The sequence below is a fragment of the Dreissena polymorpha genome, chromosome 15, assembly GCF_020536995.1.
Source record: "Dreissena polymorpha isolate Duluth1 chromosome 15, UMN_Dpol_1.0, whole genome shotgun sequence".
In the NCBI taxonomy this organism is placed as follows: Eukaryota; Metazoa; Mollusca; class Bivalvia; order Myida; family Dreissenidae; genus Dreissena; species Dreissena polymorpha.
Window position 1 is genome coordinate 62,202,488 of NC_068369.1, and position 26,716 is coordinate 62,229,203.

At 32.6% G+C, this 26,716-nt stretch overlaps 1 protein-coding gene across 1 annotated transcript; it reads right to left on the minus strand.

The window, feature by feature from the left end:
• Window positions 1-1,004: 1,004 nt before the first annotated feature.
• On the minus strand, window positions 1,005-17,655 carry LOC127859786 (homeobox protein MSH-B-like). The gene is made up of 3 exons (XM_052397292.1): window positions 17,013-17,655; window positions 12,745-12,914; window positions 1,005-1,273 (listed from the first exon to the last, which is right to left on the minus strand). The coding sequence occupies exons 1-3, from the start codon at window positions 17,653-17,655 to the stop codon at window positions 1,070-1,072; spliced, it is 1,017 nt and encodes a 338-aa protein (XP_052253252.1). The 3' UTR covers window positions 1,005-1,069.
• Window positions 17,656-26,716: the final 9,061 nt, after the last annotated feature.

The window sequence follows — 26,716 nt, forward strand, 5'->3', positions numbered from 1 at the left end:
CACACTTCTTTTCGATACAAAATTGAATTTAAAATAGCAAATATAGCAAAAAGGTAAATAAGGGTCGCCTATCCAGGCGTTCAGGAACTATTCCAAGACGTGCTGATGTGAGTACGGCAAACATTTGTGGTTAGATAATTAAACGATTTTCTTTTTATCGTGACACTACTATTTCGGAAGGTTTTTTTTTCATATTAAACGCAAAACTGTGTCTATTACGGAATCCGGATAGTGTCATCTATAATCTCGCCCTTCTTTCATCAATGGCGTGTATCGCTTCGCGTGTCTAGTGTCGCGGTCTGAAATAAGACCGCGATACACGAGATTCGGATAATATGTGCGATATGTGAATAATAAAATATCATGCGTAGCCGCGACTGTCGCGCAAAATATCGTGTATCGCTTCGTGTGTCTAGTGTCGCCCTTTAAACGCGAGACACGACACACGAAGCGATACAAGATATTTTTCGCGACAGTCGCGGCGGCGCACGATATTTTAAGCGATAGTCGAGGCGACGCACGATTGTTTGCGCGACAGTCGCGGCAACGAACGATTTTTTAATTATTTATTTGCATTAATGGTATTTTAATTGCTTTGCAAATATTCACTGATCTAGAAGGTTGAAGTAAATGATCTTAAAAATATAAACACGCCAAAATCATAGATACAGCAAACAAACATATGAACTACTATAATGTTTTATGGTGACAACCATGCAGAGGACATCGGCTTACATGAAACTACATTGTATTTGTTTTAGGACTTGAGGAACAATAAGAGCTATAGTATATTAGTATACGATTTATTTATCATAACCCAATGCAAACTGCACCATACCTTACACACACATACATGTTACATAGCCATTACCCAATATGTATATAAGAAGATTTACCACATTAATCACGAACATTATGTTATGCTTTTGGAATAGCAAATACTTCACCGAAACACTTTTTTCTATTTGAAAAGTCCTGCTCGACGAATGAACAACAACAACATATTATTTTTTCTATTTAAAAAGTCCGTCTTGACGAAAAACTACAACAGCATTTTTAACATTCTACTTCAAGTGTTGAACGCCGAGTGCCTATGTGGAAACATCTCTCCCATTCCTCCGTACGCAGCGGAATTTCCCGCTCGACAGCCGGGGACCAGAGCGAGAGTACCGGACGTAGGAACCGCGGCGTCTCTGTCACTCTCTGCACTGCTCTCCTTTTTGTGACCGCTGCGCCGCTCGCGCGCTCGTCTGTTCTGGAACCATATTTTGACCTGGAAATAATAATAATAATAATGATAATGATGATGATGATAAAAATCAAAATAATAATAATAATAATAAGAATAATAATAATAATAATAATAATAATAATAATAATAATAATAATAATAATAATAATAATAATAATAAGTATAATAATAATAAGTAAAATAATAATAATAATAGTAATAATAATAATAATAATAATAATAATAATAATAATAATAATAATATTTTTAAGTACTTTGTTCAAATACTAACTAAAGCGTACCGTTACCCACATAAAATTTAATATCTACGTTATAAAATATAGCGATATGCACATATTAATATGTCCTTATGCACTTCTTATCTGTTATTAAAATGTACACATTTTACTCAGTCTATACTAACTTGATGTTTTTTTCTTCAATTCTTACATATTTTGTATATGTATTCTCAACACTTAACCACTACACGTAATTGTAATCTTTACTAGATACTTTACTAACCTTTACGCTTAGTCATCGATGAATACTACTACGAATAACTTATGATATGTGTTTGATGCATAACATGTATTTTTGGTGCCACTTTCTTATGTTTAATTGCAAAACAATACTGTTACTATTGTATTTTCAACACTAAACTACTACATGTAATTGTAATGTTAAATAGATACTTTACTAACCTTTACGCTTAGTCATCGATGAATACTACTACGAATAACTTATGATATGTGTTTGATGCATTACATGTATTTTTGATGCCTTTTTCTTATGTCTGATTGCAAAACAATATTGTCACGATTCATATTGTATGTAGATGCAATGATCACGAACTAGAATGTGTTGAAAAAAACAACAACACAAAAGTATGATTTTTTTGGATAATAAAATAAATACTCATACAATGTAATTACAAAAACTTATCCTACCAAAAGTGATAACGGTTAATCGCACTTTTTTTATTTATGTCATTATGAATAATCAGTAACAAAAATGTGTGTATTCGATTTATCAATTGTGCACTTTCAATCAAATGCGTTTGATATGCACCATTGCTGGAATTGTAATGATGATTAATTTGTTTTTGTTGAAAAGTCACCGAGTAAGTATATGATTTGTTTTAATTATCAAGTTTACTGTTCAGCTATATAAAGAAAATAATCATGGTAGGCACGGTAACGCACTCTACTAATGTAAACATAATAGGTCTCGTCTAATAATAATAATAATAATAATAATAATAATAATAATAATAATAATAATAATAATAATAATAATTAGTATTATTATTAGAGCAAAATCGAAAATAATAATTATGCCGACAATAGCACACGTTAAGATTTCTTCCATCACCAAAGTTTTTTTTTATAAACAGTGTTCATCGTAAGGTCTTATGTTTTACTGACGTTATTATGTTTGTGCTGTGCTTAGCTTAGACGGCACAAACAAAAGGCATATGTGCCCCATGTTTACCTTTTGAGTTTTGATACATTACACGTTGTAATGAATAGGGTTTACCGTTTAACCTTATGCAACGATGCTTTACAGTACACGATTAAATTGTCAAGTTATTATATTTTTTTAATAATGCCTTTTTTAAGAACTAAATCGTCTATTTTCATCTTCAGCGCACGACATACTGTCAACTGACACTGTCGCATACTAATAACAAAATGTCACACCGATGACGGGAATCAATCAAGTTATAAAAGTAACGAACACTTACATGTGTTATTACACAATTTATGACCTCGTAAAGTAATTTAAGTCATCAAATCATATAAAGTAGTACTAAATGTTATACTTATAAATATTAATGGCACTATTAAATAAAATATAAAAAAAACACGATTTAGTGCTGCAAATATATCTAACGCATATGTGTGTATGCAATATTGTTTTGTTGTTTAGTTGAACTTATCATTATATCTCGATTCGTATCGTGTTCCTAGCTGTATTTTGCTCATAAAACGAAGCGGGAATATAAAGTTAACTGTTCAATTGTTGAATTATAAGATTATTGTAAGCGATACGACACGAATGCTAATAAATAGATAAATAAATAAATACTCAGTTTTATATCCAGTAGGGATAAAGATATACATATTTCATAGTAAAAACACTCTTTTATTAATATTTCGCCCAAACGGGCTTTATCAAAGTTTATCAATGATTGGTGTATACAACAGTTATAACTATGTAGTGAATTCGTATTTGTAAACTTTGATAAAGCCCGTTTGGGCGAAATATTAATAAAAGAGTGTTTTTACTATGAAATAAATAAATAGTCATGTATAATTAGATTTTTTTATCCATATGATTTTATGCAGGATCATTAAATACTTAAACATACATATGCACATATATTAAATTAGATTTATTATTGATGATGCATTTTTGCATACTCATATTGTTTGGCCGCTTATGTAACATCCATTAAAACCTTTTAGAAACTGTCGTCTTTTAAGTGAGAACATCATTGAAAACTATGAATTTTTTTAAAGGGTACTTACACATTTTAAAGTTATCCAGTTGCACAATCTAATGAACCGGTTATATTAATATGTTAACTGTTATGTTTGTGTTCCCGCCTTGTATCCCCAATGACATTTACAATATTTACTTGTACATATAAGAAAATGTAGACTTTGCCACTGCAACCGCTTGTTTTCTGTTTCTCTATGTTTCCCTATTCTAAATAAACGTGGATTTTAAAATGTTTTTTTTTTGCGATTGCGCGGTCGTGGTTTCAAAAAAATGCATTAATAAAGGAGTACCGAAAAGGAGAAAATAAAGCAATTAATTTATTAATTGCGACCAACGTATACGACTCATATGTAAGCTATACAAATCGCATGCATATTACCATATGCATACACATGTTGTTATACATATTTCATTCAAGTTAGATATCGTTAATGATTTCACAAATGATTGCTTTGTGCATTTTGAGCATGAAACGACAGAAGAAACACAACAGCAAAAGTTCATCCTTAAGACGACCTGGTGTTTTATATGCGTTAATTTGTTGATACCACTAGTTGTTATCTGCTATTATTCCTGGATGCAGCGACTGCGACAATATTTTGACACTTCCCTTCTGTGCCGAGGTTTCATCTTGCTACTAAACGACTCTCCCTCGGGGATTTAGCCCCGCCCTTTAATTATCCTTAATAAGCCATCTCCCCCTGAAAGCCCACTGTAGTGTAGTCACTCGATAGTGGGCGCGCATTGCCCACAGCAGTCGACTCTTCTTAATTTCTTAATAATAACCGTTTCTGGATGGCGAAGAAGAATTAAAACGTTAAAATCCAGTCTTAAATGAGCTTTTCCACACTATTAAATTAGCGTAAAGACAAACTGTTAAGAAATATAAAATCTGACACCTTCTGCATTTGTATATCATACAATTCTGCTGAAATTAGACAAATCGTTCGGAATGTGTAATCATCATTTTAACCAGAGCAATAATTTCAAAGGTATTCGATGGCAAACTGAGACGGTTCTAAAGCTTAATGTTTGAATCTGGATCTTCAAAGCGTTTCACTGTCAAGTAATGAATGGAACACGCAGCCATACATAAAACGGGTTCTCATCCACTTTAGAAGCAAAGAATAAAGAATAAGAAATTATGGCTAATTTCATGTTATAAGGTCTCATATTTTCTGGAAAGCTACTCACGACTTAATGTGAAAATGATGGTATCGTGTGTATTTCAATGTAACATTTATTGTTTAACTACAATTAGGAAAGAGTTCGGGTTGGCCTACACTCTGAGTTCGTATTGTATCTTTATATAATACATAACGCATCTCACATATAGACACGTCTGTATATATGATAGACACAGTATACATTAAACAGACTTATTAAATCTACGAAGTTATAATAAATAATTCTAAAATCTAGTTGACAAAATGTTCAAGTCGAACACACGGCTAGTTTGAAGTTCAATTATTTATGCGTTTAAGCGCCTTTACTTTCCGAAATAATGTCGTTTTTAGTGTGTGCAGAATAGGTATAATAATTAATTACATTCTTTATATAAGTATATAATTAATCATCCACGTGTCGTGTTAGATTCTGTCGAAAATGTGTCAGCGGGTATATACATTTTACAGCAGTATAAATAAAATGTGATACAATTGGCGAAATACTGCGATCAAATATAGTGTTTACGTCTTTAATAAAATATATAAAAGGTCGTGTTGAACATTGGAATCGAAATTATAAAGCTCTATCTTATTGTGTTGTCTAATAACCTATGGAAAGGAGTATTCATGTTTTGCTATCGCATTTCATATCCATCGTCCACTGACAAGTTTATTGTCATATAGATTATTATAATGTCCTAAATGTACTACAGTCAATTCATTTTGTTCTATATAAAACTAACCCCGCATCTTGATATAAATTGTCAGTATTATGTCAATAGTTTCTCATAAACACATAGAAAAGAGTAGTAAATGCATATTGTTTTTAATAAAAACTCATACCTTAACGGGGTATTGATAAATGAACATTTCTTTATCAAATAGTACATACACCTCTGACACTAAACTAGGCTATTGCTTTCCATTTCCATTTTATTTCCTCAAAATATAATATTATTGAAGCTTGGCATTTAATGAAATATGCTCATCTTACGAAAAAAATCTATATTTGAATGGAGATGGCATCCAATAAAGCTTCATATCACTTTTACTATTTTGCTGTTACAATTAATTGTCAATAAAACTTATTGGCAATCTTATAGCGAGAGGGAATGCAGATGGGGCTTATTTCTTGGCAAACAAATTGTAACCCGATAGTTCAATCCTTTCTCAACGGCAGTTTTCTTCAACATTTTCCAGCGAACCTTTGCTGTTCAAATGCTCCCATTAACCAGTAGGGTGAAAATAGCATTCACGTTCCATATTGAGTCAAACACTTAATATTTTTAAAGCATACTATTTTGTTATTTTTAGAGCAATTGATAAGGACTTTTCGGTAAATGGTTTTAAAACTGTTGACGGAAGCAATAACTATCTCATGTTGATGTATTTCGAGATACTGAATGGCGTGACCTACTTTAAACACACAAACAGTTATATACTTCATGTTACATGTATTTAAAATTGTTCACTTTCCATGAACGTATAGTACGACAGCAGAGAGTATTGCAGCACAGTGTTACTAAATCTTGCGTATAACTGCATTATGTACATGCATTAAAATGCAAATTTATCTGTCACTTATCAGTCTAACTACGTCACCAGCGTTGTTATTAACTCTGTCAGTGTTGGAACCGAATTTGGAAGGCCTGTGCAATCAGTTTAGATCCAGATGAGACGCCACAGAACGTGGCGTCCCATCAGGATCCAAACTGGTTGCTATTCTGATAGTATTCTTTTAAACAAAATCGAAGAAAATGCTAATTTTAGAAATTCACCAGACACAATTTTTGCAGACGACAAATTTCCCAGCATGCAAAGGGTTAAATCAACTGTATAGTTTGATGTAATGACTGTCTGCTAATGATGAAGGAAACGATTTTCCACCGAGAAGCGAAATTTTCAGTTTATCACCGAAACAAACACACAGCAAAATAGTTTCCAATTGACCATCGTGTATTTTCATTCAACATTATACGAACAATCAATATACTTGTGGAATTTTTCTTTATTTAAAGACTACATAGTTTATACATGCAATACTTCCATTGAGACAAAATGAAGTGTTTTAAATAGTGTTAATATATAACTCGTAAATCATATTAAAGTTTTTGATAAAGTCCGTTAAAATATGAGTTCAATTAACAGAGCTGTTATAATCTTAAGCCCAATATGACACGATGAAAGAATTGTAATAGGACATACGTCAAGATCGCAAATAAGAACGCAATTAATTGTTTCCAGGAGTGGGCTCCGGTTTTTCTTTACTTAACATTTTAGAACATTTCCGGACAATAGTACAACACAAAACGAACCGTTATAATAATTTTCATGTTTGTTTTCCAATTACCGATTCATTCTGTTTATGTTATGCTTTTCTATCATTAAGAATGAAATATTGATAACAATTTGATATTAATTTATTAACGAACTGTTCCGCACACTGAAAATAATAATAACAGTGAACATAATTAAATTTGTTTTCTTTTCTTTTTCACAGTTATATCTTTTTATTCCCTCCATTAACCCAGTAAATTAAAAGGATAGACATCTTGCCGTGACGATGATCGCTCCGCCCACTTAGTCACGTGGCTAAGCGGTTAGAAAACCTAGACAAGATAAAACCAAAGTGGCATTTTGCCTATAGATTGCCTACAGATTACGCGATATTCCGGAGGATTTTAATGTACTTTTTCACCCCATATAACACTTGTAAGGCGTTTGTGTCATATATTTATTATGCAAATGAAAAAAAAGAAGTTTATAATGAACATTAGCTATGTGAAACAGGTATTTCGGTGCTTTAAACACGCTCCCAAACGCGTGCGCGCTTACCGAATTATAACCTGTTATGACGTGTATTAGTGGTATAAGTAATACATTAACACCTCTACACTGGTATTTACAAAAATACTAACAAAACATTTCGCCCACATGTATTTGACACGAATAGTGCTTTATAACTGGAATTTCGCTTATGTTTAACACACGGAGCGTATATTGATCTAGAGACCGTGAGTCCGTGGTGTAACACGCTTACTGACGCCGAGCGGGTACCGATATTCACCATGTCATTAAGTATAAAAGCAAAGACATATAGAATACATGTAAACTTTTGATAAAAGTGATATCAATAATATTAAACATTGCTTATGGGACATTTATAAATCATTATAATTTAACGTGCAGAACAACAAAACTTCGGCATCGATACGTTTCTATTAAAAAAAAGTAACATAAAAAAGTTTTCAATTGTTTCTGACATGAAACGCGATTAATAACGTTGATTTCGTTAAGTTACGAAAATACCAATATTCCCTATTAGTGTACATATACACGTGATATAATTAATACTTAATAATCGCTTATATGAATTTTCAGTTTCTGAAAAAAAAATCTTTAAAAGGGATTTTGGTAATTTTGGTAATCCTACACATTGAAGCTTCCAATCGCACTTTTCAAGACCACATTTCCGCGTTGGAAATTGTATAAATTGAATTCCTCTAACTTATCTATCTGGATACCGACTGTCCGAGTTACATAAACCTTATTTACACCGTTCTTTATATTTCATTTCCTTATTTTTTTCGAACAAACTACAGATATCTACCAAAATGAATAATTATTACCCACTTATAATATATGCGCTACTTTGAAAAGTAAAATTTAAAGACGAATAATATGTTCGTTGTAACGATCTCGAAAGTATAATCATAATGGGGGTGTCACACATGTTATAATTAGTGGAAAACACGACTTTTAAACATGCCACAGATGGATTTTTATTTATGATAAGTCATTATTGTTAATACTTACTAGTACCGGTATTTGTTACTTTTAAGAAACTAATTAATCTTGTACGCCAAAACGAAACGTTGTTTTATTATATAAAATCGTCAGACTTATGATGTATGAACAATGTACTTATAAATTATAAATTGTCAGTATTATGTCAATAGTTTCTCATAAACACATAGAAAAGAGTAGTAAATGCATATTGTTTTTAATAAAAACTCATACCTTAACGGGGTATTGATAAATGAACATTTCTTTATCAAATAGTACATACACCTCTGACACTAAACTAGGCTATTGCTTTCCATTTACATTTTATTTCCTCAAAATATAATATTATTGCAGCTTGGCATTTAATGAAATATGCTCATCTTACGAAAAAAAATATTCTATATTTGAATAGAGATGGCATCCAATAAAGCTTCATATCACTTTAACTATTTTGCTGTTACAATTAATTGTCAATAAAACTTATTGGCAATCTTATAGCGAGTGGGAATGCAGATGGGGCTTATTTCTTGGCAAACAAATTGTAACCCGATAGTTCAATCCTTTCTCAACGGCAGTTTTCTTCAACATTTTCCAACGAACCTTTGCTGTTCAAATGCTCCCATTAACCAGTATGTTGAAAATAGCATTTACGTTCCATATTGAGTCAAACACTTAATATTTTTAAAGCATACTATTTTGTTATTTTTAGAGCAATTGATAAGGACTTTTCGGTAAATGGTTTTAAAACTGTTGACGGAAGCAATAACTATCTCATGTTGATGTATTTCGAGATACTGAATGGCGTGACCTACTTTAAACACACAAACAGTTATCTACTTCATGTTACATGTATTTAAAATTGTTCACTTTCCATGAACGTATAGTACGACATCAGGGAGTATTGCAGCACTATGTTACTAAATCTTGCGTATAACTGCATTATGTACATGCATTAAAATGCAAATTTATCTGTCACTAATCAGTCTAACTACGTCACCAGCGTTGTTATTAACTCTTTCAGTGCTGGAACCAAATTTGGAAGGCCTGTGCAATCAGTTTAGATCCAGATGAGACGCCACAGAACGTGGCGTCCCATCAGAATCCAAACTGGTTGCTATTCTGATAGTATTCTTTGAAACAAAATCGAAGACGATGCTAATTTTAGAAATTCAGCAGACAAAATTTTTGCAGACGACAAATTTCCCAGCATGCAAAGGGTTAAATCAACTGTATGGTTTGATGTAATGACTGTCTTCTAATGATGAAGGAAACGATTTTCCACCGAGAAGCGAAATTTTCAGTTTAGCACCGAAACAAACACACAGCAAAATAGTTTCCAATTGACCATCGTGTATTTTCATTCAAGATTATACGAACAATCAATATACTTGTGGAATTTTTCTTTATTTAAAGACAACATAGTTTATACATGCAATACTTCCATTGAGACAAAATGAAGTTATTTAAATAGTGTTAATATATAACTCTTAAATCATATTAAAGTTTTTGATAAAGTCCGTTAAAATATGAGTTCAATTAACAGAGCTGTTATAATCTTAAGCCCAATATGACACGATGAAAGTATTGTAATAGGACATACGTCAAGATCGCAAATAAGAACGCAATTAATTGTTTCCAGGAGTGGGCTCCGTTTTTTTACTTAACATTTTAGAACATTTCCGGACAATAGTATAACACAAAACGAACCGTTATATTATGAATAATAATTTTCATGTTTGTTTTCCTATTACCGATTCATTCTGTTTATGTTATGCTTTTCTATCATTAAGAATGAAATATTGATAACAATTTGATATTAATTTATTAACGACCTGTTCCACACACTGATAATAATAATAACAGTGAACATAATTGAATTTGTTTTCTTTTCTTTTTCACAGTTATATCTTTTTTAATTCCCTCCATTAACACGGTAAATTAAAAGGATAGACATCTCGCCTGGACGATGATCGCTCCGCCCACTTAGTCACGTGGCTAAGCGGTTAGAAAACCTAGACAAGCTAAAACCAAAGTGGCTCTTTTGCCTATAGATTGCCTACAGATTACGCGATAATCCGGAGGATTTTAATGGACTTTTTTTACCCCATATAACACTTGTAAAAGGCGTTTGTGTCATATATTTATTAAATGCAAAAACAAATTAGTTTATAATGAACATTAGCTATGTGAAACAGGTATTTCGGTGCTTTAAACACGCTCCCAAACGCGTGCGCGCTTACCGAATTCTAACCTGTTATTACGTGTAATAGTGGTATTAGTAATACATTAACACGTCTACACTGGTATTTACAAAAATACTAACAAAATATTTCGCCCACAAGTATTTGACACGAATAGCGCTTTATAACTGGAATTTCGCTTATGTTTAACACACGGAGCGTATATTGATCTCGAGTCCGTGAGTCCGTGGTTTAACACGCTAACTGACGCCGAGCGGGTACCGATATTCATCATGTAGCGTATATTGATCTAGAGTCCGTGAGTCCGTGGTTTAACACGCTAACTGACGCCAAACGGGTACCGATATTCACCATGTCATTACGTATTAAAGCAAAGACCTATAGAATACATGTAAACTTTTGATAAAAGTGATATCAATAATATTAACCATTGCTTATGGGACATTTATCAATCATTGTAATTGAACGTGCAGAACAACAATACTTCGGCATCGATACGTTTCTATTAAAAAAAAATAACATTAAAAAGTTTTCCATTGTTTCTGACATGAAACGCGATTAATAACGTTGATTTCGTTAAGTTACGCAAATACCAATATTCCCTATTAGTGTACATATACACGTGATATAATTAATACTTAATAATCGCTTATATGAATTTTTAGTTTCTGAAAAAATCTTTAAAAGGGATTTCGGTAATTTTGGTAATCCTACACATTGAAGCTTCCAATCGCACTTTTCAAGACCACATTTCCGCGTTGGAAATTGTATAAATTGAATTCCTCTAACTTATCTATCTGGATACCGACTGTCCGAGTTACATAAACCTTATTTACACCGTTTCTTTAGATATCATTTCCTTATTTTTTCGAACAAACTACAGATATCTACCAAAATAAACAAATATGACCCACATATAATATATGCGCTACTTTGAAAAGTAAAATTTAAAGACGAATAATATGTGCGTTGTAACGATCTCGACAGTATAATCATAATGGGGGTGTCACACAGGTTATAATTAGTGGAAAACACGACTTTTAAACATGCCACAGATGGATTTTTATTTATGATAAGTCATTATTGTTAATACTTAATAGTACCGGTATTTGTTACTTTTAAGAAACTAATTAATCGTGTACGCCAAAACGAAACGTTGTTTTATTATATAAAATCGTCAGACTTATGATATATGAACAATGTACTTATTTCCACGTGTTCGCAAATACTTTGACTGTCTTTAATCATACAGTTTCGTCGCAAATAAATTGTCTGTCTTTAATAATCCAGTTTTGCGGGGAATGTTGTGTAAAACACTGTATTTTTACCTCAAATGCGCCTGATTGAACTATTATCTATAATTTACCTTACAATAACCATACCTGATGGAGCTATTTTCTATGAACTTCCTAACAATAACCATATAAGAAGCGCGATTATAATCAAGTGAACCAATTTTAATATCGTTTTATTTATCCTGTATTTTGTTTAATTATCGATAGCGTTATTTGTCAGTTATAATCTATAGAAACACGATCTGACATTAAAGTGACCAAAACTGACACAAGTATATCGGTTAATAAAAACTCAAGAAATTTTTAGAAATATTAATATGTCATAATTTATACTTGCAGATAAATTTCATAATGCATACGCATTAGTTAGATAACCCACAGAGCTTGCAACCCCCTGAAACATATGGTTAAATATTAATAAGCTAGGCTAATATAGGGCTGTTATTTTGATTATAGACTATATAAGAAAATTATGTTTGTTATAAGTAATAAATAAATAAAAACTAAGTTAATTAAATCATATTGATATAAAATAGGAGAGGGATGCCAGTAAGACCTACCCGGGTCTCCGTGAGGCTGAGTGACGTAGAGAGCTCTGCTACATCGAGGCCGCTCAGGTAGTGTGTTCGCCGGAACTTGCGTTCCAGCTCCGTCACCTGGTGCTGCGTGAAGGGCACGCGCGGGTTGCGTCCCAGCTTCCGCTTCCGGCCGCCATCTTTCTTCCGTGAGCCTGGAGGCACATTGAAATATAAAAGTAACGTCCAGCGATTATTGTTTTTCTCTTAACAGTAGAAGACGGGTTACGGATGATGTTATGGACCTTACACACCTACTATTATACATATTCTATGAATGTGCGTGTATTTACATGGGCGCTTGTTTAGACGTTCTAAACGGGACTCAGAGTTTTGCCAAAACCGATCAAACACAACTAAAAGCAAACAGCAAAACATCAATGTATTTGTGAAGTAAGACTGCATACTAAATTATAAAAATTGCTTTATTTCTGTGTGATTAGTTGTGTAAATGACCATTAATTTTATACGAATAAATTAAGCATTTACATTCAATTAAAACGTACATTCAAGAAAAACAACAACACGTACACCACTAATGTAAAATTGTACAAATCAATACACAGTAGCATTGATAACTAATAAAACTCAAGTTTCACGCCATGCATCAAGTTTTCCGACGATTGATGTGCAAATAAGAATATTTTTAATTAAGTTTTATTTTGTAAATGGATGACTTTTACGCTAAATGAATTTGGAAAACATGCTTGCACCGGAAATATCATTGAACTTTTTTGGGAGTTGATTCTGTCGAGAAAAAACAGAAATTAAAGAAATATAAACAAAGCGAAACTTCAGCTGCGGGAGAGAAACGTTATTACATGTATAACAGTCAGTGGTTTATTTATTGCAAGGAACACGTCGCCAAACAATGTGGCTCAAACCAAATGTGCTAGATAAGACACACGTGTACATAACAATAATGAACACATCTAGGGTTAAAGCCTTAGTCCTTGCAAAGCATTGTTACATCGGGTTTAAGGAGCTGCAATCCTCAAATTTTGTCTAAAATTATTAACTTAAAATGTATAAATATTTTGATACAATACATACATGCTTGTCTTCCAATCGCATTAATTGCGTTACTCATACACCACGAAGCATTGTCACAGTTAAATATAATTTTAGGACGACTTACCAGTCGCATGACGTTATTTTTGCGAAAGGAAGAACGGCAGGTTAGAAAATATGCGACAAATTCGTATTTTAGAATTTATCAGCATGATTTTGTAAAACTTGTAGTGTTTTGTCTTTTAAAAAACACCTGATAAAAAACGATAGACATTTACTTTTCGATTTCAACTATTTGTTAATATACCTGTCTTTGAAATTCGGATTAGGCTTGCTTTCTTACAAAATTCATGAACGAAATTTATGAAATTTGATATGTTTAATCGCAAAAATATTTTTTCGCCAAACCCTACAATAGCCATATACACTCCTAAAATCGCTTTAAATCCTTATTGGTTAATATACATAATTTCTCAAGTTTTTTTTAAATACTTTTTAAATTTACAACTATTGGGGTACACATTTTGATTACCAATGAATAACCTGTAAATAAATATATTTGAAACACACCATCTATGTATTACATCCAAGAGAGGTTGAAACAATGAAGCTTTACATTTACTTCTTTGGGTAAAATGTTCGTTAAGGTGGAAACGATACAAAGAATGGAAAATGCACTCACCTTAATATTGATTAATACTCATTCTTCCATATGGAGTATATTTCTCACTTTTGACATGGGTTTCTTGCGATAATTTACCAAGCGGGAATATTGAACGCAAATCGATTTTGAAAAAAAAATGTACATTTAGGGAATGCAAACTTACTACCACTGTTTAACGTATATCAATAACGGCTTCAGATTAGTTGAATATCAATTTAAACATTTGCGGTTGCAATAAGGTAATAGGATGTCTAGAACTCTGTTGACCCGAACCTATTTTTCTCATTTTATGTTATCGTGACAATGAACTGAGCGTTCTTATAACGAACTAGCTAATCTGCTTTAAGTGATATTATGGGCATTGTTCACTGTTGAATTGAGCTGAAAAGAATTAACAGGTCAAAAGATTTAGTTAAAATGTGGTTACTGACCAATTCCATGCAACTCATCTTGCTATCAAATGTTTATAAAAATATATTTTATATTCGATTATCTTACGTGACTCACCCAGTCCTCTAAGCCGAAATGATCCGTAAAACAAAATCGTGTCGTTGTGTCGTATGAACGAATCTGCACTATAACTAAATTTAGATTCACAACGTACATGCATGATCAGTTTTCAAACGAAAGTACGGTTGATATTCAAATGCATTTTTTTCTCTTTCCGGGATATTGTTTTAGTATGTTGATGCTGCATTAACAAATATAAGTGTATATGAAGTGAAAACACCAAAAATAAACAACGGTTGCGATATACACCTATAAAATGCTAGATGCCCATAATATCACTTTAACACTGACGATGTCGTCCGATGGACTCAAGTCAATCACAAAATAACATGCACGATGATCTCACACTCAATCTTGCCTTTGGGTTGTTTTAACTTGTTTTGTATTTTTACAAGTACTAACTATTTTGACCCCATTTAATGTTTTGGAAATGCTGTAAAGTCTTTACGCGTTACGCGAGGTATTATAAGCACAATTGATGAAGTTCAACTGTGCTTTTTAATTATATGATGTCGTAAAACTCGTATTGTACGTTATAACTAGCTTAAAGTTAAACAAATAGTGCGCGCTACACTTGTGCTAGTATACATGCCTTTACCAAGCGTTTCAATAAAGAGAAAAGTGTATAGGTATATCCTTATTTCTAATATTGATGCATATGGGAATTATTGTTTCATTTTATTAAGAATTCGTTAAAGTTGCACATTACTTTTAACTTCTCCAATTGCTATTTTTCAATAAAAAATGCTGTAAGAATTTTTCTCCAAGTAGTAAATAAAGGCTCTTATGCATTGGAATTGCATCTATGTTGCAGTTCTTATCGCAAAATCACTAGTTGCAATAATAATTCTATATAAGATATCTCGAGGTCCACAAAGTAACCGTGTATCTCGGCACTCACGTATTTTTTAAAGCACACCATCCCTTGGTATTAATTTCACCGCCGATCGTCCTTCTAAAACATTTCTTGTTTGTTTTTTTAATTTTATTCAAGTTTCGTTGAAGTAATGCTATTTAAGGTCTTAATTACGGTTTATGAAAAATTCTTAGTCTTGCGACAAAGACATACGTATTTTGAAATATGTTTGAATCTTGTTTAGATATTATTTCTAAACGTTTAATAATATTATGCGTGTTTTCAGGCGTGAGTCTCTGTATTGTGTTTTTTGTTGCATACAGAACAAACACGAGTACTCGCGTTATACGAAAATGAGTCTTATGCCATATGCGCAAAGCGTATCTCCAGACTTACCATTCGGCAAATAAGACCACGAAGCCTTGCGTGACTGTAAACGCTGGTCGCATGCGATATAAGACCCATTTTCGCATGGTGCGTGTCATACAATAGAAAGTCAATCACTTACGTATAGCATGAAATCGACAAATGAGTAATATGACATGTCAATTAATATAAGAATATACAAACCAATTAATTCTTTACGCATATAGAACGTTAGAATAAAATATTCCTGAAACCAGTAAAATTTATTATCATCAAATTGCGTTCTATAATTGTGTCGTGTTCTGATAAAACTGGGCATAATGCATGTGCGTAAAGTGTCGACCCAGATTAGCCTGTGCAGTCCGCACAAGCTCATCAGGGACGACACTTTCCGCCTAAACTTGATTTTCGGTAAGGAGGGACTTCCTTGAAACTTAAAATACCATAAAAGCGGAAAGTGTCGTCCCTGCGGACTGCACAGGCTAATCTGGGAGACACTTTACGCACATGCATTAAGCCCAGTTTTCTCAGAACGCGACTCAATTTATGTGAGTTAATACATGGTTAACGTACGCCATATGTGTTTTCTGTATACACAAAATAATAATTTTAGCTTTTAAATAACGTCAGCTATGATTATTTTACTAATTCATTAACACAGAGGAAGCAGCTCATACCAACATACTATTTAAACAAATACGAAGGAATTTTATTTTATCTTCCGAAGCTTAAGTCCTTACAAATAAATGATACATCTTTACCATTTGAGTGTATTATAATTATGGTGAATGCCAAGGGACATTATTTTTGTTACAGAATAAGAGATTTTTAACCAAAAATACGTACGTTGTAATTTCGGAGGCTGGTATCGTGTACAATGCAGCCACTCAAAACTCGTGACGTTAGATGTTTCAGGATATCCGTCACCTGCTTGTTCATCTACATCAGCATCTGCTTTGTTCGATCTTTCGTCATCAATTTCGTGTTCAGTTTTCACACGCGATTTACACGTGAAGCTCTGAGTACATTTGACATCCCCTGAAAGGATTCTGTCTATGGAGAATTTTATTTCTGAATGCAAATTTAATGCTGTATTTTCCCCATATTCCTCGCTGTCGTCTGATGTCTCGCTGCTGGTTTCAGAGTGTGAATCAGAAGTTGTTGGTTTGGCATCGTTATCAAGGAGACGTTGCGACGAACCTTCATCCAATTCCCGATCCAGAACGAGACCTTTACGATGATGTTGATGATGAGCAGGGTTGCGATTTAGGACAGTGGGCTGTTGTTGTTGCTTTAACAACAGATTCTGATGCTGATACTGAAGGCTCGCCAACTGTTGCTGTTGCTGTTGATATTCTATCGCATTCGGTACCAAGGCGCTATGACGGTAAATATTTGGTACGATGAGGTCCGGTCCGTATGTCCTTCCAATGCTCACCAGTTGGTTGGACAGAAGATAAAATGCCGACTGGTTTCCGTAGAAAGACATGACTTGTTAATTTTTTAACTTGATAGCTATTAAATAATATATAATAATGTGTTCTTATATATGTTCTAAGGTATTTTTCACTCAAAGCCTGACTGAAACGTAATATAAGTACATCAACACCATTTAACTGTTGTGAACGTTATCAAAATATAACCACATAACGTTAAGGAGACCATTCAACGCTCAAATACAAATGTCTTAATTCGTTGTTTGTTGAAAAAATCGTTTGTTGATTGGTTGACTTCCAATGAGGGTGTGGCCACGGTCTCTCAGCCTCAATAAGGCGTGTTTTACGACATCGCCTCGGTAGCAAAGACCAATTTACTACCTGCTCATGTCATTAAATCATAGAAAGAGAACGGAAAATAGAAAATTACCTGATTTAAGGTGAAATTAAATTATTTTATAATGGAAATTCTAGCGCTCTGACTATTGACTAATTGACTGTTGGCTGTTCGCATCTGGTGCTTAGAATTTGTCACAAATGTGAAGATATAACATTACACGATTTTTATTCAATTCACAAGATTAATCAGAAAAAATATTAACTATTAAATCTCCCGTAAAACCATTCAAATCTTCTGAAATAACTTTACGTTGGCACAGGAAATATCACAAACAACAGTACATTAATGTTCATTCTAATTTCTTTACGAGGGGTAGTGTTTGCTTGAATTAATTAGTAATAAATTGCCATGCTGGCATTCCATGCATTTTTTTATATATAATACTTACATTTTTCGTTCGCAGAAGCCCCGAGGAACCTTGTTTAGTCTGTGAATTAATAAATGTTTCATAGCCGCGTAAATATTGTTTATGTCATTTTTGTGATTGTTATTTTTAATATATTTATTGGCTCATAGACGCGGTATCTGATATAAGAATCGACGCAATTGCGTTTGAACAGCACTCGAATGCATGTACATTGTACTAGGACTGTCCGAGAAGTATTGAGGCAGTCATTGTATTGTTTATGGTAACACACGTTCATACATAAATTGTGTGGCTGCTGATGCGACACATGCAGTTTCATGACGTTTGATGGAACTGTGCGACACACCACTGAGGTGATCAATTCGTTATTTGTAATACATCTTAACACATTTCCCACCGAAAACGGGACAACCCATATCAACATGTGTCGAAGATTGTTGTTGGTGAATCAGTACGTACATATTACCGCCTTTACATTAATGTAGTATTTAATAAATTTGATACTTGCTTTTTGTCACATATGCATTTAATATGAATAAATCCACTGCAATATATGGCCTTTCATAGAGCTATAATATAGAACAAATATGAACACGGTATACATTGAGTTATAACAACAATAATTAATGAAATAATTTCACCTGGAGTTTTCCATGGTTACTGAACTCGACTAGAATGGAATTTTCTATTGCTTTAGTAAGAATGACTATGTTATAAAGATATACTTAAACTGAACAGTTCATGGTTAACATAACATTGCTACTAGTAAATTGGTCGGTTCGGTATTTTTTAGACTTACCTGGCATACCATGCTACAAAATATAAATGTACAACTACAACTACAACTATTTACTACTCTCTATAAAATACTTATGCTATCAAGCAATGAGTCATGCTTGTTGCCTCCCAACTTTCAAACTGAACAATGCATTAACCTTTGTGGTATTTCCGTCTCTCTGTATGGTTAAACATCTTAGTTCCATTTCTTAGTTTCTTCTTTTTTTCTTACAAATGTCATATGTAGTCATCCTAATTATGTGTCTGGATGTGTGTATTTTCCATTCAAGTCTTTTATACAAATTGACTGCTAATCTTTCATTGTAAATGATTTGTTGAATCGTTCATTTTAGCCGCGTTCTGGGTAAAGCGAACTAAATGCATGTGTGTAGGTGTCCTCCCAGATTAGCCTGTGCAGTTAGCAAGGTACGACGTGTTCAGCTTTCATCGAAGTTTTTTTGAATAAAATAATTCTCTTTTAAACGAACATACAGTCTAGGCAGAAAGTGTCGTCCCTGAATAGTATGCGAAGACGACACAGGCTAATCTGACACAAGCTAACACAGACCAGTCTTAGGAGAAATCTCTTGCTACTTAGCGTGCTTGTTTTTATCCTAAAATACAGTTTTGCATTTCATGCATTACAGACAAGGGTTCAATTAAAATTTAATAACTTTTTTCAATATTGTTCTGATATATAATTAAATAATTAATCGATTATGCGAAACAAAGTGTTTTATTATACACTGGTACCTTGGTAGACCTTATAAGGTAACCATAAATTAGTTTGATACACTTGTTCAAGCGGACAATAATTGCGTCACATTTTCAATGACTACGCCGCCAATAATTGAGGTGAAAGAGCACGGACGAACTCCTCTAATATATTCCGTGTTTCCAGACTGTGGTTTTAGGACGTTCCAATAGTGATAATGGATGGCGCATGTGTGTAATTTTCTTCTGAATGAAATATGTAATCAGTTGAAGAAGTTTACTTAATGAATTCTCTTCCATTCTGAGAAATTTTACAGTCAGTTGGCTTACACATCTGCAGTTATTCAAGAAAAGACGAGGCCAATGGTTTGCTTTTTTAATCAAAGTACTGACAGTACTGGTGCGACGATGCTTTTGAAGAGGATTGATATAAAAGCTTCTATTTAAGTTTATCTACATCACCACAATTGTGTATGTGGGTACGAAAATTTTGGGTATGAAAAAAATGGGTACGAAAATTTTGGGTACAAAAATTATGCCAAAAATAATAATAAAGTACGTAAAAAGATTTGGTTACGAAAAAAATTAGGGTACGAAAAAAAAATTGGGTACGAAAAAAATTGAGTACGAAAAATGTAGGATACGAAAAAAAAATTGAGGGTACGGGAAAGTATTACCCGAGGGGAACTTGATCCTTTCAGCGAAACTGGGAGGCGGGTTACATTCTCGATCAAATATAACAAGAAATATCTTTAAAAAGGTATTCGACGTGTATTTTTTGTACTACTTATCTTAAAAAACTGTCTGTTACAGTTAAACGTGTGTGGGTTATAACATTACCTTTAGCATATACATTAAAAACTTGACATGCTCTTTAACTACACCATGCTCTTTAATTTCACATGTATATCATACCAAACTTTATAGTTCGTTGTTTACTTTCCTAAGTTAATGATGCTATGTGTACGGACGTGATTTCACAATCCCATGTGCATGAACACATACTTTTTTTTTCTCTTTTGATTATTGTTCTTTTTCTCTTATTCAATAAGCTTAGGCATGTTTGTTCGTTAAGTACGGAAATAATTTCATGATGATTCCCGATCGAAAGTGGGTAGGAGCACATAGTCGTAAGAGCACTTGAATACGTGAGTTCGCCCATGAACACATGGTAAGGTTAACTAAATCTCCGCGATATGACCTAATATGTGTTTAAAACAGCAAACAATATCCAACAAACGAATGAATTGTCAAACATAGTATGTGCAGTGATGTGGCTCTGTAATTTATGTTTAAATATGCAAAATGAGAAAGCACGCAGAAGAGCGAGTATCACAGATATGATACGGCTATTATGCTGTTTATAAAACATAGTCGCTACAACGTTTACAAATGGCAGGTTCGAAATAATTCGTTTTCTTTACACTCATGATCGCGTTGAGAGTTAATTATACACGTTTAATTCGCAATTTATTAACTGAATTACGACAAATGTCAAATACAATACAGAAAATGCATAGTTGTTTCATTGATCTATAAACATATAATGGATTGAATAAAACTGATTTAAAGTTAACGTTTTCAAACTATTATTAAATCTTTTCCCAGAATATGCTGTCCTATTTAAAGCTGAGCTTCCTATACCTTTATCAATGATAATCAGCAAGGTATGCCGATTAGAAAAATCGAGCTATCTCAATCGGACTGGCTCGGTCTTTTACATAGGTTGCCATTGGGAATTTTTTTTTCATGATATGATAACTTAGACGATGCTTCGTAGCATCGTCAAAAAGCAGTAATATGTAATTGTTCAGTTCTGTTTTTCAGTGGCGAGTACACAATCTATATTCACCACAATATCCAAATGTTTAAATCCTGGTATGGAACACAAATGAAGCAAAATATTGCGAACACATTTTTATACAGATTGTGTCTCAAAATGCGTGTAAAGTTTATAAATTCCATTAATTTGAATATATTTTAAGCCTTTAATATATATGTTCTTAACATAAATACTTTTCAGACATTGTATACTAACAGAAATAACGTACTTATTTACATATTCACTTTAAAAATGTATCATAAAAACGTATTACACTTGTTACAAAAGGAGGCAGACAATGCATACAAGAAAATATTTTAAATGTAGTTCGTCGTTTTTCAGAGTCGAATGGTCAGTGTCAACAAAACACTTTATAGATTGTTTATCATAACAACTTGTTTGTAAAAAAAATCCAAAACCGCAAAAAACTTAAATAAATCAGCAATCTGTTTAATTGTCATGGCGTTTGTTGTTCAATAAAATTGTATATGATCGACTTATTTAATTAATTTGCTATAGGCTAGACAATGTTATCTGTAATTGTAATATGGCAATTGTAATATTAGGACAAGGAAATATGCAATGTATACGTTTTAAGTTTGGATGAGGTGAAGCAGGATGCATTTTAGCAAGATATTTCCTCCACATAACTTTCAATCAAAAGTGTAAGTTATTTAAATCATCGGAAAAAGAGGTTTTTAAAATAGGGAGCGAACATTATCTATTAAATACTTTGTCCAACATGCTTGAGTACCCAAACCGTTGCCGGTTAGGCATTTTGGGTTCTTTCGTGAAACATAAATAATACTATTTAATGATGCATTTACGATATACATCACCCCATATTAGACTGACAATTTCATTTCATGCACCATATAAGAAAGGCATTGACGAGTGAATATTGTTCATTGCGTAAATCCCATCAATATTAGATTGTTAGTATAAACAATTAAATTTTCTCTTCTATACCTATAGAACACTAACACAATATTTATCTCTATCGAAATCCATAACTTAAATATGTATCCCTTTATAACAGTTGCAACATGTTTAATAAACCCTTTTTTTAATGAACATGTTTTTTTCCATAAATATATTGCACACAATATCATACGAATAGCACACACAGTAGGTACTAGGAACTTTTACAAAGAATCGACTTGCACGTTGATTAAACACTGGACTGGAATGTTCTAGTTTTCAACGTCTACTTACAGCTGCTGCAACTAATGATGCTAATTATAAAAATGATACTTATAAAAATAATATTAAAAATAAATAAATAATAATAATGATTGTAATAATACAACGACTACTACTGCTTCTTGAATTAGATACTAATATTTAATATAATAATTAATTTAATAACATTTAATTTCTTTTTGTTGATACTTTACTTTGTTACGCTAAAGTCCTCACATATGGTTTATGATGAGCTTGTTTTCACTGTCGGAATATATGGTATTATAAAATTTGATTAACACGCAGATTTTTTTCATGCACATATTCAAATACCTCTTACAGAGCCGCGTCATGCGAAAATGCGTCTTATGGCACTTCGGCTAGCGTACCTCAAGTGTTCTGTCGGCTATAAATCACGCATGGTTTCGTGGTTTCATTATGCATCTCCTGACCAGACTGCAAAATACGCAAGCTGGGCTATAGCTACGCTCTCTGCAAATGGCATAAGGCCCATTTTCGCAATACGCGAGGCTTCACAAATATATTTCTTATTTATAAATGGAACATCTCAGCACACTACTTGACCATTCGTCAAACTGAAACATTGTGTCCAGGTCCCCGTTTCTAAAAGCTCTGCATGTCACCCTACCATATGGGACCGTCTCGTCAAAATGCCAAATGATATAATTACAAAGAAAGTATTTTTGTGGGATTACGCACACAGCCACGGGTGGTGTTCTGACGTGCAACGTGTTTTTGAACAATTAAATTTACTCAATCTGTATACGTCTAAATCAATTCGCAACATGTCGCTGGACCATGTTTTGTGCCATGCTCAGGAGATATTAACACGCACGTATGATGACCAAAGGCACTAAAATCTCGTATCCCAACCTAAGCTCATTACTTGCCGGCAAATTAAACACGAGCTTGGATGTGAAAATTATGTGTCTATGCAACTACCAAAGCACTTGCCGCTGCGGATTGAAGCCGAAAGTTTAGAAACTTAAAGATCGAAGAAAGACTGTGCCTTCTGTGTAAAGAGCTCAATCAGGTTGAAGCAGAATACCATTTCTTTTTTTAATGTCCATTCTATCTTTGTTTAAGATAGAATTTTATAATTGTGTCTCAAAGATTAAACCAAACATAACGAACATTTCGTATAGCGAGAGGATAGCAAATTTGCTGACTGATAATTTTTTTAGACTTATTTATAAATCTGCATTATTCATTCAAGATTGCTATATAAAAAGCACGGCAGCTTATATATATCCAACAAACAGTAAAAACACACCAATATGTACATACCGGGTAATGCTAACTATGTAAAAAGTATAACTTATTTTTGTATGAACTTGCGATATGATTGTAAGTCCACTTTTTCATAATTAACATAAGTAATTCATCTAAATTATCCTTGTTAATACTTAAAACAAAGTCACTCTTATTTTTATAATCGTTATCCTTACCGTTTCCTGCACTTAGATTGATTTCATTGTATGACTACACCCTTACATGTCAACTTAGGGACTCGTAAGTCATTCATATGGCTGGGTAGTACAATGTTTTGTAAATATATTTGTACATATACATTTATTGATCGTTTTATTTCTGTAAATACCAATCATTGTCTATGTACTATGCGTAACTTTAATAAAATTTACAACTTCTGAAAGCTATCTGATCATCAAACAAACATATCTTTATTATATTTTTGGTTGTTAAATATAACTCCGCCTTCGCCCGTGCTCAATGTTTGTTGGCTGATTCGCATTTTTAAAAATTAAATCACGTAGTAGATTGTCCTACATTAGATTAGATTATGGTTGGTGTTGATTATCGTACAATTCTAGAAGAAATGAAATTGCACTCTGATAATTAATATTTTTGGTGACTATTATGTATACTAAATATTTTAGCATATTTTTATGTATAACAGCCTTAAGGAGAATGTTTGTTCATGGTACAAGTCATATAGTTGGTCTGATACACAAAGTATATTCATATTAGGTTAGCATTTTTGCACACCGGTAACTCATAATTTTAGCATCTGTTGCAAGTCACTTTGTTGGTCTGGAACATGGTAACATATGCGCCTGCATAATTGCGTTTTCTAAGGTATATGTAGTCACATTGATGGTTTTTAACGTAATAACATATGCTCATGCATGTTTGTGTTTGCTAAGGTATACCTATTTGAGTTTCCCTTTTTGATGTTTTACAAAATATTTTATCAAAATGCCTTTATTTATTTTATAAATATACTTTTATTTTATTTATACTATAATATCTAAAATAATTTCCCAAATTGGCTGTAATGATAAAAGATTTATTTATTATTTTCCAAAATTCAATAATTTTATAACGATATAAATTATATTAATAGTGTTCACAATTCCAAATTCAACTATTTTCTTTATATAATTTTGTCTGTTATGATATAAAATTTATTAATAATTTCTAAAATTCGATGTATACAAAAAGATGTATTAATAATTTCCAAAATTAAATTATTGTATTTATACATAATAATGTCCAAAGATTTTATTAATACTTTTCAAATTTCAATTATTACTTTAACTTAAAAATGTGTAATAAATTTATAATAATTTCAAAAAAATCATGATTATATTTATATATAATAATTTCCGATAAGTATTCATTACGATAGAACCTTACCATTCAAGCAAAGTTAAATGAAAATCTGCCAAAGGCACGGCGAAACTAGTATGGAGGGGATATGAAATCACAGTCATTTCAACCTGAAGTTTGCCATTCAAAACTAATTCCCCGCATGACCACAAATGTGTACACATGGTAGAAGTTAATTAGTTACAACACTTACTGAATACACAAAAGACATTTCCCGTTCTTAACAAAACATACAAAATAATAGATCATATGCATATTATTATATATCGAAATGAACAATACAACATTCAAATAACATACTAACAACTAAGTATATTCTGTCCAGTCTCAAGAAAAATCGAGATGCTACAATAGACCTGAAGAAAACAAAGAATTGAAAAACCCAAATGCACTGTATTACAATAAATATTATATCATAACATATCCTCAGGGCAAAACAAAAATAGTTTCAACAAGAGATGCGTTTGTCAGAAGCACAATGCCCCCCCCGTCCTTCTGCGCCGCTTTGAAGCCATATATTTGACCTTTGACCTTGAAGGATGACCTTTCACCACTCAAAATGTGAAGCTCCACGAGATACACATGCATGCCAAATATCAAGTTGCTATAATAATTGAAAAGTTATGGGCAATGTTTAAGTTTTCGGACGGACAGGCTGACGGACAGTTAAAAAACTATATTCCACCCTTCGGGAGCATAAAAAGACCAAAAATTACATTCTTAAAATTTAATAAAATAATTGTATGTCAAATGTGAAAAATCAAATTTACTCCTTAATTTATGTCTGATAACTTTGGGAATACTTTCATACAGAAACGTTTGGTGATGTCAAGAAAATAGTTTAACAACAATCAACAGTGTATAAACTGCGTAACACAAATTGGTCTCATTCCTTTGAATACTGTCAATGCTTTGAGATACACAGGAGCAGGCGCCTTATGAAGATTCACAGTATGGCCAGTATTCACAAATGTCTTTAGATAGAATTTGTTGTCTTTCATTTAAGTGCCAATTTCATATAACAGATTTTAAATTGAAATGTAATGGTTTCAATTACATAATAGGCTCATGCATGGATGATCTGTTTAACGCATACTTCAATACATTTGATGTTCATAGTTAGGCACACGCATTAAAAGCCAAAAACCTAAGGAGACTACTTTCAAAACTGACATATTATTATATTATTATATCAGCTAT

Excerpts from the sequence above, each read along its gene's own strand:
- LOC127859786 (XM_052397292.1), bottom strand. The coding sequence starts at position 17,655 with ATGTCTTTCTACGGAAACCAGTCGGCATTTTATCTTCTGTCCAACCAA. Across the intron at positions 12,915-17,012 it reads CCAGCCTCCGAAATTACAAC|GCTCACGGAAGAAAGATGGC; the intron begins GTACGTATTTTT and ends ATGTGCCTCCAG. Across the intron at positions 1,274-12,744 it reads TCAGCCTCACGGAGACCCGG|GTCAAAATATGGTTCCAGAA; the intron begins GTAGGTCTTACT and ends TATTATTTCCAG.